Raw genomic sequence first — 13754 nt, 5'->3', positions numbered from 1 at the left:
CACTTTAAAATTTTTATCAAATGTTCTATATTAAGGGTAGGTTCAGACCTGCCTCAGGATCAAGCACCTTGCCAGCTGTTCAGTCACTCACACCGGAATGATGGTTCTTAAGGGACGAGCATCTGCAGGGTGGCAGCAGGCAATGGTGAGCAGTACTAAACTCCCCATTCATTCTCTAAGGGGCTGCTGCAGGTCTGCACATAGAAAGTGTCAATGATTACAACCTCCTTAGAAATATATATTCAGATGAAATCTGTCCCATTTGTGTCTGGGTTATTCAGGGTCTAGTGTTCTCTTTTCTGTTGATAAATGTGATGTAATCAAGATAAAAAAGAGTCCACAGAAAATGGGTTGTGAATACCTTTGCAACTTTGTTGAATTATTTTAATGCGTTATTCCAATAATAATTTGTCCAGGACTAGTACACCCAACCATTGCAGCTCAAGAGCTGATTGATTGGTGCTTAGAATTTCCAAACAAAAACCCCACAAGATTTATTCATGGGATGAGGGCTTATTTACAGGGTAAATGATTGAATCATTTTTGGAAGAAATCTGCACTAAAATTCTCCTTAGTGCCAATTTATTTTAGGGAAAAATAGGTGTTCTCCCAAATACTAGAGTTGCCGGGTTTTATAGAACCCAAGGGGCTTCTCCAGAGGTTCCTAGGGGTACTTGAAGCAACTGGCAATTTCTTGCTTTACATAAAGGGCATTACCTAACTCAGGGGTGCCCAATAGGTGGATCGCGATCTACCGGTAGATCGCAAAGGCAACTCGAGTAGATCATGGAGCCCTGCCTTTCAAAATAAACTCTACTGCGCACAGGAGTTATTAAGTCCAAGTTTTTATTGTTCGTTGATCATTTTGACTTGGTCATTTTAAGTAGCTTGCAAGCTAAAAAAGTGTGGGCACCCCTGAACTCATATATAGGGCAATCTTCTAGATATCTGAGGAGATCATTTTGCTATAGAACACAAATATAAGAAATATCTCCCAAGGGTTACCAATCTAAAGGGGTCTTCTCTTACTGACACCTGGTATACGGGCAAGTCTTAACTTCTGTAACACCAATGTAAAGGAATGCATATCTTTTCTAGACACTATCATTTCAATTCAGTATTATTACTGAAAATGATTTTGTCATAGAGAACAGCTGAATACTTGAAGTACCTCACCTTCCCCCTCTTTTTACGAATTCTTATAAACCCACGAATGTATTGTGAGCTGTAAACAAGATATTATCAGGGGTACCCTGAGTGAATCTCCACAAGTCACATATGGCTGTAAATGTCTGCCCAGTTTGTAGCTGTGCACTGTGCCCAGTACTGGTAGTTTTACTTCATGCATTCAGTCATGTAGAGTGTGTCGTTTATAGAACATATGTCTGCATAGGACCGTGTGTGTTCCACAACCCGCCTGACAACCTCTGACAGAAAGTAACACTTCTCCCAGAGCGATGAGAAGGGGCGGGGCCAGGGTGTTCTTCCTCCCCGTGAATGAAAGGTGATCCCACCAGTAGAAAGAGATGCAGAAACTTACCTGTGTGACGTCACAGGGTGGGCCGCCAGGAAGTTCAGACATGGAGCCCATTTCTTCTTGGAGCCCGGACACCGTGAGGGCTTATTTACAGGGTGAGAGTGGCGGTCATGGGATATACCTGAGTGACCTGGAAAGGGAAAGTGCAACGTGCGGGAGGGCGGGGATATATTAAAGTAATGTTATCGGATAATTGTAGTGCCAGGAGGGTGTGGGATATGTGTCACGTCCACTGTATAGTAATAATAATAACATACGTGTCTGTTCGGTTCAGGTCTGGACCCTTCAGTCCAGCAATATCCATTCCAGGAATGGAACATAACAGGGCAGGAGCTGCTGGACCTCTCCCCCCAACACCTTGATTCTCTGGGAGTGAAGAGCATTGGCCATCAGGAGATCATACTAGAGGCTGTGGAGCAGCTGTGTGCCCTGGTAAGGAGATGGAAATTTTTTTATTAGAATGTATTGTAGTTAAAAATCAAATTCCAATTCCTACCCCCTGTCCAGTCATTCCATGTTTGTCACTTCCCCTACTATTGGTCACCCAATCTTCAAGGTTCAGCATCTTGGATTAGCCTGTGCAGGTTGACTTGAAGCAGAACTAAGTTTTTTTTTTTTTTGTTTACAAATTTGCGATCAGACATGACTTGTCACTTCTGCAATAAAATAACCTTACATGCCTGATCACAATTTTTTTATATACACCTACCTGTCCCCCTTATGTTGTGGATGCTGCATCTTCCATGTTTTGATATTCAGCCTCTTAAATGGACAGGATGACTTAAAGCATACCCAAACTCAGAATTTTCACTTTACATAAAAGTAAAGCCTTTTATGTAGGGTAAAAATTCAGTTTTTTTTTTAAGGGGTGCAGCACTGCCCCCTAATTCTCTGCCGCCTAGGCGGTCGAGAATGAATGGGAGCGCAAAGCCTCCCGGGATACCTACGTCAGGCTTCCTGGGAGGCTCTTGGGCAAAGAGAAAAATTTGCTCATCTTACACATGCGCAGTGAGATTGCCAATTTTTTTTTTCATTCTACGTCACCCAATTTTGCGCCTGGGTCAGGTGACGTAGGATGAAAAACCCATGGAAGAAGATGAAGATGGCGGCGCCTGGAGCACTGGCCCCAGGACAGATGCCGAGATGACGTGGGACCCGATTCTGGACACCCCCAGGGTTTTTTTTTTTAATTTTGAGTATAGTTCCTCTTTTAACCCCCGGGCAGATGTTCATTCTGTCCTGGCAGTGGTAGGGAAAGCTGGGATGCACCAGATAGCCAGGATGCAGCATCCTCAGACATCTGGATTGGCTTGTGTGGATAGACTTTAAGTCTTCACAAAGTGGGTGAAAGGGTTGTTTGACTCTTTGAAATAATAAAACATTGACTTTTTAGATTTTTTTTTACCATGGAAATGGTAATCCTATAGGTGGAACTCTACCCATAAGGCTGGTGGCTGATCCCACTGTGGTCATACATGAGACTGAGCCCTTCATCATTGGGAGCATTTTACAAATTATAATGACCCAGTGCTCGATCTTGTGCATGCACAGAGTGAGATTGTTCCCGAATTGTTTACATTAGTAGGAAACTGTCAAAAAATGATGCACCCAATCTCACATATGTACAGGACGTGTGCTTTAGCTCCCACATATTCACAGGAGGACATTCATCAACACAGAAGCATACTGAGATTTTACACTGAGCTGTACATGAGCAGTTCAGTATATATTTCCACAAAGATTGTAAACTGGAAGGTAGGAAGCTTTTATTGTAGAGGGACAAAGGCTGATTTACTAAGGTTTTGTGTGAATATTTAATTAAAGGGTAACAACACTTTAGTGAAAATAAATAAAAATATTAGTGTTTAAAAAATTGTTGTAAAATATACAATTGCTACAGAAATCATTTGGAAATTGAGTTTTTATAAAAATGACCCTTCCATTCTGTAGGTGCGGTAATCTACTAAAAACTAAAATGTAATCCCATATGGCAAACTGGAGGTCTTTTATATTTAATTAGTGTACAAAAAGCTCCCAGATGTGTTTTTTCAGATTTTAGGCATCCCAGCAATAGAATTTTTTTTCAGCCAAAAAAAAAAAAATGCTTGCTGATTTGCACAGGACGTGGTGGAGCAAGCAGCCTTTTTGCAGAACAAAGAAAAGTATAAAACTGCAACAAAGTTTAATAATATTCTTGCAATGGTTATAGATCAACCAAAGTGGATTGCTTTTTTTGTCAACAAAAGTAAAGTTACGCTTAAGTTAACCAATTAAGTGAAATACAGATTCCTGTTCCTTTTAATACCATGTGAATCGTGAAGATGAAATAGGTAAACTTGTTTTTCACATGACTGGAAATTTACAGTGAATATTCATCCATTTTATTGTGTAAGGTTTCTCAGCTGCTTTAGTAATGTATGTATGTATGAACCTTTTACAAGACATAGAAATGTTCTGCTCACTTTTTTTTCTGAGCCAAAGTTTTTCTTTCAGTTTAAGAAATGGTTACAACCATTGTCAAGTTTTTTTTTTCGCTGTTGTCTGCGTATTTACTGGGTATACTCACCCTCCCTAATTGTGCAGCTTTTTATTATAGTTCATGACACATGTTACAATTTGACTGTATAATCTCCTTAATGTACTAACTAATGTGTATTACAAGAGCCTTTCCAATTGCCAACTGTCTAATTAAAAATTATTATATAGTATTTGTATCCTCATATTATATAGATTTGGTATATGTAAAGTTGATTATATGGTCAAATTGCAATGTGGATAGTTAGCTTATCAGTAATAACGTGCCAGATTGAATATCTGTTCTAGTGACAATTGTCTGACATTTTATTTCCATTCACTTTAGAGGGATTTCTTTGTACTTCCTGTTATGTCAGGAATTGAATAGAAATCTTTCCAACAGGGCCCAGACAAAAGAAGAGGAGTTTTACCTTGTGATATGATATCAAATCAAACACTTTTTTTTTTTAGCTCTGTGTACACAAGGGAAATGGCGGTGCTCAATTCCAAATTCATAATAACAATGTCACAGCCCTAAATGAATCCCAATGGCTCAAAATTGATATGATTGAGGAACCGTTGGGCAAAATTAAGGTTGATAAAGCACCAAGACCCGATGGATTACATCCACGTGTCCTCAAAGAGCTAAGCTCATTTATTTCAAAGCCAATATTTCTATTTCTATTTTTAGAGACTGGTATGGTACCAATGGTTTAGTGTAAGGCTGATGTGGTTCCTATCTTCAAAAAGAAGCAAAGTCATTACCAGGTAACTACAGACCGGTTAGTTTAACGTCCATAGTTGGAAAGGTCCTAGAGAGTTTGATAAAAACCACATAGAGAAGTTTCTATAGAAGGATGTCTATAATCTACAAGCAGACCTGGATGTACTGTTTGATTGAGCAGCCAAGTGACAAATGACATTTAATATAGATAAATGTAAAGTTATGCATTTGGGGGGACTAATAACATGCATGCTTCATACTGTCTAGGGGGAATACATTTGGGGGAGTCAGAAATGGAAAAGGATCTGGGGGTTCTGGTAGATCATAGACCTAATAATATCAAACAATGCCAAGCTGCAATATCTAAACCTCGCAAAGTACTTTCTTGTAATAAAAGAGGAATAGACTGCAGAGATGGAGACATAATCCTGCCACTGTACAAAGCATTGGTAAGACCACATCTTGAATATGCAGTCCAGTTTTGGGCACCAGGTCACAAAAAGGACATTGTTGAATTGGAGGAAGTGCAGAGAAGGGCAACTAAATTAATAAAAAGAATGGAGGAGCTCAGCTATGAAGAGAGATTAGCTGAACTGAATCTATTCTCCTTTGGGAAGAGACATTTAAGGGGGGATATGATTACACTCTATAAATATATAAACAGTCTATATAGAGAACTCTCTTCACAATTATTCACTTTGAGATCATTACAAAGAACAAGAGGGCACTCCTTTCAAGGAAAAGGAGATTAAGCTCCGGATAAGGAAGGGATTCTTCACTGTAAGGTCTGTGAAAATGGGGAATTGGCTCCCTCAGAAAGTAGTTTCAGCAACAACTAAAAAACAACAAAAAGCTTCATGCTTTTCTAGAAGCACAGAATATAACTGGGTATTAGGGATTTAAAGTAAAAATAACAGTGACTGTTGATCCAGAGAACATCCGATTGCCTCATGGAATCGGGAAGGAAATTTTTCCCCTGTTGAAGCAAATTCTACCAGAGTTTTTTTTTGCCTTTCTCTGAACTATGTTCAAAGGGTTTTATATCTGTGATATGTTTATTTCCCTAGTGGTTGAACTTGAAGGACTTATGTCTTTTTTTAACCTGACATACTATGTAATAATTATCTTTATTAACATCTGCTACTTCCATATAGAAATCTGTTTGTGCTACTCAAATGTTGTGTTTTTTATGTCCGAGCAGCTGTAGCAAATCTAACATTCAACATTCTGCTGCAATACAATGACAACATTGTAACCTGAAGAGGAAAAAGAACGCTTCTGATCCTAATATATATATATTGGCATAAAGACGCCACAAAAGTTGGCAACCTACAATGTAGATATGAGTAAATAACACAGAGGACCTTTTAGTGAAAACCGCTCTCAAATGATCAGTAGATCCATAGGTGGAGGCATCATATATGTAAATCCTTCCATTCCCAGTGAAGGTCACATTTTCCCCCCACATTTACACACATTGTATAATTGTCACTCAAAATGAATGATTCTCAATGAAAGAAGGCATTCACAAACAAGGAAATATGAACAATGAACATAGAAGACCATGGAGGCTATCTGTTATATCTAACCATACATATGACATTGAATTTGACCTTTTTTGTGTCTGTAGAAAGTCAATTAAAAGCAAACCGTCTTCCTAATTTGAGATTTGCTTGCTACAATCAGGCCATCCCATGACTGTAGGGGGTATACTATTTAGACTGATTTCTGAGGTGATTGGATATGGGAGACATCCTATTTACCTCCATTTCCCCCACATTCTGCAAACCAATATGCCTCTACATTTAAAATAATGTACGAGACAATTCTAATCCAATACCTGAGAAGAAGCAACGGCTCAGCAGACACAGAGATACCTGCACGTTTGCGAGAGTACACAATTTTTCTTTTTATTTGAACTGTCCACGGAAAAGGTTAAGGATAACTATTCACTTTGTCTCCAAACTTACAAGCAGCATAAAATGTTATCTTTGTCAACCTAAAAGTAGCTCTATTATAGCATAGCAGGATGTGTAAAGACTGTCTGGTTGCCTTTTATGCTGCTTTTATATTTATTGCCAATAAAGTGAAGATTTTATTGGCATTTATTTAATCCATGCATTTTTTAAAGAATATCTAAGTCTGTTTTAATAAAGATGCAAAGATTAATAAATCTGACTATTCAAAGGGGATCCTACTCTGCTCTCCCAAACCACCCAAATCTTTAAATAGATTTTTTTACTCTGTGTGTATACCTTAATAGCTTTCCTTCACATTATATAGATAGTGAACAGAAACCGGCTTCTAAAGATTACCCGATTTTAATTTCCCACAAGTCTATAAATAATACACCTTAATGAACCAGCAATGTCCTAATCCACCCATTGCTCCCAAATGCTATTATAATCCATGAAAAATCCACACCCAGGCAGAACTAATGCATGTAATAGATGATTTCATTGACTAATTAGTATTGTTATTTCACATGCTTAGAATTGTTTTCCTAGGTTAAAGGTATGCTCCAGTTTTATTCTAAAGCTGAGCATGGAAACAATATGTAACAATTGAAATACTAAGCAGTTTGTGGGAGCAGAAGCTGTGAGTCTTTTCACATTTCCTGTGGAAAATCAAGGTACATGGCTCACTTTAACAGGGATTTTTTTCACCTTGACAATTCTTAAAGCAGGATTAAACCAGAAAAATGACAACCATAGAGAACTTTTGGGTCTTTTGGGAACCCCTGCTAAAATTACTATACGCACAGCTCACAGTACATTGTTGTGGTGGTCAGGGGAGAGAATGTCACCCTTACAGATCATTGGAATCTATCGAGGTGACATGAGTGTCACATATTGCGGATTGTTCATGGAACCCCTAGCAACCTCTGGAGGAACCCTAGGGTTCTACAGAATCCTGATTGTCCTAGATGTGGGGTTTAGAGTCTGTTGAATAGCAATTTAATAAATTAGCTGATGTGAACAACCAAAAGTTCAGAGTACAGATACAACTACTTACTGAGCTAACAATTTGCTTTTATTGTGTATTAAAAAGACCAGAAGCAAACAAATAGGAAAAGATCATTGTTGTTGTCTATGCAGTTATTCTGTACATCAGAAGAAGACCCTAGAAATCACATGATTCTGCTCATTTGTCTTTTAAAGCTTGAAGGCACCCAGTACATTGCGGCCCTAGGCATAGGGGTAGGGCAGCATATAAAATGGGTCCATGCTGAAGTCGGCGTTTGGTTATAGCAAAAATAAGGGTGGTATGGGAATCCTTACAGTATGTTTAGTACAAAAACAAACCTGTATTTGAAGGAAAACCACAGGAAGGCACGGTTGTCTGAACTTGGCATATATTAGGAAAAAATAAAATTTTTGCAAAAATAAAAAAAGATCTACCCTGACTCTGGTATCTGCCACTTCCAGGTGATGCAGTTGATATCCATGTAACTCACCGCTGTTTCCTGGTGAACCTGGGCACTTTAAATTCAATGGTAATTTGCTTTTGAAATTTGGCTTCAGTCAGCCCACTTGTAACAGTAATGAAGCGGAGTTAAAAAAAATATATTGCTTTGGCCAAACTAATCCCAGTGAGGACTACATGCAAGCTTGTAGTCCACTCTAACCCCAAAATAAAATTGAATAGATAGGAATTACTCCAGGAACATGATTTGCATTGCAAAATAAGATTGTTAATGAGTTCTGATCTAATAATTTTATTATCTCCTTCCAGCATTATGACATGCACAGGGAGAGCCTGCGCTCACTCACCGATAAACTTTATAAAGTTGCTCAGATGTTATGTTCACATATCATTACCCTGAAGAAGACTTCATCTGTCTCTCAACCCTCTGCTCTCTCACCTACGCACAAGCAGCTCGCCTCCATCATAGATATTGTGACTGCTGCACGGGGCCTTTTCTCCTGGCTTAACAGGTAGTTCACCATTTGTGTGTGTACATTACATAATGAGAAATAGATTATTTTCCCTATTCTAGTTACTTAGGGGAGACATTAAAATCCTTATGTAAAGTCTTTCACTAATTGGCTTAATTTACTAATTTGTATATATGTTTTTTTTTCAAAAGCTGTTCCCACCAGCAAGTTTCTAGTACCTTTTGAAATGTTAAATCAGTTTTTACCAATGCTATTTGTAGAAGTAAAACAGAAATCTTTATTATACCTCAGGGTCAATAATAAATAATGAATATTAGTATATATTTTATTTAGTGTTTTGGTGTAGTATGATAATAGTATTATTAGTAGATAATACCACAGTTCACCATTGACCCCAAAATCTGCATATAAACCTGTCTAGGCTGATATAACTGAACAAGAGGGGAAGAAACATATATACACTATAGTATAATAAAGTCATTTGATACCTCTGTTAAACCTTCGTGATGTGACTTTAGTTCAAACCTGCATTTGAAGCACTTGCCTATAACTCCTAACAAAACGGACACAGAGTTTCTGTATAAATGGAGCCTCTTTAGAAACTAATCCTACTAGAACACAGAGGTTTGAGGTAGTGTTACTAGCATTTTATTTATTTGCAAATAAGTGAAACAGTCCTGATCTTTTTTAATCGCTTATGAACCTGTGGTTTACCATATTTAAATTAAGTTATTCTTCCGCCACCCCCACCCCTCCTTTTTACCAGTTATTTCCCTGCTAATTGCTTTTTTATTCCCCCAAACATTCTAAAGGTGTATCATTTCAGCTTTGTTGGTCTTTAAAAAAGAATAAAGGCTTTTTGCAAGGTAACATTGACAAAAGAAATGATAAACACTTTCTGCCCACTTTATTAGGTACACCTTGCTAGGACAAGGTTGCACCCCTTTTACCTTCAGAAGTGCCATATATCTTCATGATATAGATTTACCAAGGTGCTGTAAACATTCCTCAGGGATATTGGCATTGGTTTAGAGATACAATTAAGGCTCCAATCCTAATCCTTTTCTGTATATAGGCTTCTAATAATTATAAAGAGAAATTGTGATAGGTCTAGCATCACTACACCCCAATAAAGAACATTTGCAGTGATGTCAGGAAAAATGGAACCATTTTTCAGGTAAAGCTAACATTTTAGATGTTGTCGTCCTCCATTTTGGCAGGAAACGTTTACTTTGACCTTGTAAATGTTACAGGGTTTTCTGTTGGTATCCTTAAGTCCTTCTTTTACAGCAGTTTGATTTTTGTATGCAAGTCGAGATAAAATGACTTAGAAAACTACACAAGAAGTGACTACTCTAGTGGCAAAAATAAAGCAGTTTATTGCAGTTTATTGTTAAACACAGAAAAGCAGCATAAAAATGCTAAAAACAAATATGTCACAGCTCATGAATTAAGCAAGCAACAAGTAAAATTTTTGACAGGTGTGGGGGTGTATTTTATTATTTATAGTAGAATCTCACTAAAGACCTCCAAAACCATCTCATCTGGGAACTTTCCCCTATACTCTAGTAGATATTTTGTATACACTTTTTTAATACATGTATCCACAGGTATTTATTCACACGGCTGAATGATTATTCTGCTAGTAGAGATGTCATTGCTTTGTGTGTAGAACTGGCAGAGATGCTACATAAGGTATGTACTTGTGAATACTTATGCACATACATATTACTTTTAGATGGTTTATTTCTTCAAATGTATGCAAGTTTTCTGTCAACACAACCCTCTCAGCGCTGATATAGATTATCAATTACATGTGTGTATGCATGTGTTCCTCTTTGTGTCATGAGTCAAGTTATTTTTAAAAACCTGGCTCCAGTGTCAGGGAACAGCTTTGGCAAAAATAATCTTAGAGCCAGAGTAACTTCTCTATTACTAGAAGCAAAAGCCACTCTCCCTGTACTGTGTCCTCAGTACGGGAAAAAACAATCCGGGAAGTGAATGCCAGCGATGTAATTATTTCCTTAATTTTGGTGTGGACAGCCATTTCTCTGATGACGTATATTTTATTTTCTTCCATCATTCTAGAAGGTTTGGACAGTACATTTGTTAGTACGATATCCTGGCATACACTACATTTTTTTCCCACATATTCTGTATATGATATACCTAAGAACATTTGGAAGCAGAACTGTTTTGAGTGTGGAGAAATGTGTGACTTTCTTGGATGAATAGGAGTGGGTTTGAGAATGAGAAGTTGTTATATTCACTCTAACTGAATATGAGAGAATGGCTAACTGTACTTGTAACACTTATATGAAGGGACCAGAATTTTCTGCAGGATTTTTTTTACTAGAATTTTGTTCTTTCATTTAGGATTGGACTGATTCACAGGTTGAAGCAAGGATTCTAAATATTGTGAGTATGATCTCTTCCAGTATAGTGCTTTTTCCCTGTCCTAACCTGCTGCTGCTGTCTTCTCAGCTTTCATCTTCTGGCTGTTTGTCTAAACTAAAACTGACAATGAGGCTCTTCGCTCATCGCTCATGAAGTGCCATCACATCTAAATAGACATGTTGTGCTACCAGGTTTCATCAACAGGTGGCACTGAAGGCATTAACAAAAATGAACAAAAAGGGTTTACAATGAAATAGGGGACTGCATTTAATAGCATAATAAAAGTTGCTTCATAAAAAATATTTTGATTCATCAACATTCACCTTCATAGCAACAGATCCAAAAAAATAGTTTCCAATGTCTGAATTTAGCAAAGTTTAAAAGGGAAGACTGGAGGCCTTTTTTTATACCTGGATAAAGTGTGTGTGTGTGTGTGTGTGTGTGTGTGTGTGTAAGGAAAGTATACCCGCATTCAATTCTATGCTATTGTATACCAGTACATAAAATCATCTGGTCCTTAACAAGTCTTATATTTAGGTAAATACAAGCTTGGATGGACAACAACACATAATACATGATGTCTTTGTTTAAAGCAGAAGTAAAATGGGGGGGGGGGGGGAATTCATTCACCTTTTCCTTCGCAGATCCATCAAACCCACCAGGGGTTTCCTGGATTGGCTTAAAGGAAGTGTTGGGCATCTGCGCATGCGTGAGATCAGCATTTTTTTTTATCCCATTGAAGAAAAATTGAGCAACCAGAAGCCTTTTTACTCCCTTTCTGTCTTGATCGCAATGGCAATTAAGACACAAAGGGAAGGGGCATTACCCCATTTTTTATTTATTTATTTTTTTTAAAGTGTTTTAAGTCCCCTCCTCCAAAAAAGGTAATTTTTACCTTATATAAAAAGGGATGTCTAACCTTTTTATGAGGTAAAAATTTTATTTAGGTCCGCTTTAACAAAGATAATGAAAATGAAGTGTGTGAAAAATTAGGTGCACCCTTACCACTTCCATGGTAATGAATCCCTTGGACCAGCCAAGCGCATAATTAGTTGATCATCAGCAAGTGTGTCCATCTCTATAAAAGAAGTTTGCTGGTCTGTGGAATTTAGGTGTTTGTTAATAAAATGCCAAGTGGAACGACGCCAACAAAATTCTTAGAGAAGCAGTTTTTGCTGCCCATCAGACTAGGAATGGTCGAAAGGGAATTTCCAAACACAGTTGCTTTTCAACAAACCACAAGACTACTGGAACAATGTTCTTGAGATCAAATTGTTGAAGTTTGGCCATAATGCACAGCACTAAGTTTGCAAAAAAAAACAAACAAACATGGCATATCAGCACAAGCACATCATACTAAATGTCAAGCACAGCGGGTGATGAATTGGGCTTGATTGGAAGTCACAAGTCCGAAACACCTTGCAGTCATTGAGCTGACAATGCCATAGTATTTTAGAGCCAAATGTGGGGCCATCTGTGTGACAGATTAGGCTTTGCCAAAGTTAGATAACGCAACAGGATAATATTAATTTTTCACACTTGGCTTTCCACAGTTTGGCTTAATTTTTGGTAATATAGTGATGAAATTATGGAATGTGTTGTTTAACACCTAAGGTTAGATTTACAGGCATGTATGGCTGTGGACAAATATAAAGGCTTCATTCAGCCATTATTAATATACTATCCCATAAGTCCTTGCTCCACAAATCTCGCTGAACCCCAGTGTTTTTTTTCAGGAAAGGTACATGGGCTTATAAATACATTTATATGTATTTATGGGCACACATACTGTTCCTGGATACATGCACTGTATATTTATAGATTTGTGGTGTGCTGCAACTTATTGAAGTGTGAGTGTGTATACACTGCTCAGACACTGTATAACAGTAAGTAAAATAAATGAATATTTGGCATATCAGTCTCAAATTAGGAACCATAAGTTAAATACCTTCACCAGCTTTGGTGCAAATAAAAACCACAACAGGTGGACATGGGAGGCAACAGCAAGCCACAATCCCCAAAGATAACATGGGTTTAGCAGAGCTCAACTCAGTTTTCAGTTTTTACTTATTTTTTGTATATATATATGTACAAGGGTTTTTTACTCCTTTTCAACTATTTAGACTATGTTGTCCTTTAAAGAAAATCCAAGTAAAAATAATCCATTTTAATTGTATGTTGTAATATGACAAAACAAGACAAGCGGGAAAGATTCACAGGAAAGAAAAGATTAAATTTACCTGTAATTGGAATATACATGTAGCCTCCATAAAAAGCAGTTTGGTGTTATTGGAAAGTGTAAGGTTGGAGACATGGCAGGAGCAGTTTTACCCTTTTCACGTATCACAAACTTCAGAAATTTGGAATTAGACTATAATAAAAATTGTACAAAAAGTATATACAAAAGACCAGCTGGATATTCCCCCCCTACCCCTTGACCAACCCCATATTTTCCCTTGGGCTAAATGTTTTGCCTTTGTTTAGGGTTAGGAATTATTGGTGGCATCCCTGGTTATAACCAGAGAGGGGCCAGAGAGTGGATGTGAGGCTCTCGAGGGTTATTCGAGTTACTAGTTTCCTGACAGCTGCATTGGTTTCTTACTCAGGCAATAAAAATTGTTCGATTTGGGGTGTTTCCTTCTTGGGTTGCTTCCCAACCCCTATATGTTTTTTCCTGTGGTTG

General features: G+C 37.7%; 1 protein-coding gene across 1 annotated transcript in view; it reads left to right on the top strand.

Annotated features, from left to right (window-relative positions):
* Positions 1 to 1535: 1535 nt before the first annotated feature.
* CNKSR1 (connector enhancer of kinase suppressor of Ras 1) overlaps positions 1536 to 13754 on the top strand; it is a 37805-nt gene continuing 25586 nt past the window's right edge. Inside the window, exons 1-5 of the mRNA XM_072421684.1 lie at positions 1536 to 1632; positions 1812 to 1969; positions 8511 to 8713; positions 10285 to 10369; positions 11051 to 11092. Coding sequence (XP_072277785.1) covers positions 1581 to 1632; positions 1812 to 1969; positions 8511 to 8713; positions 10285 to 10369; positions 11051 to 11092 — 540 coding nt within the window. The 5' untranslated portion in view covers positions 1536 to 1580. The remainder of the gene's footprint in view (positions 1633 to 1811; positions 1970 to 8510; positions 8714 to 10284; positions 10370 to 11050; positions 11093 to 13754) is intronic.

This window comes from Pyxicephalus adspersus, chromosome 1, assembly GCF_032062135.1.
Source record: "Pyxicephalus adspersus chromosome 1, UCB_Pads_2.0, whole genome shotgun sequence".
In the NCBI taxonomy this organism is placed as follows: Eukaryota; Metazoa; Chordata; class Amphibia; order Anura; family Pyxicephalidae; genus Pyxicephalus; species Pyxicephalus adspersus.
Note: the sequence above shows the minus strand (reverse complement) of the source record. Positions and strands in the feature narration are given on the sequence as shown.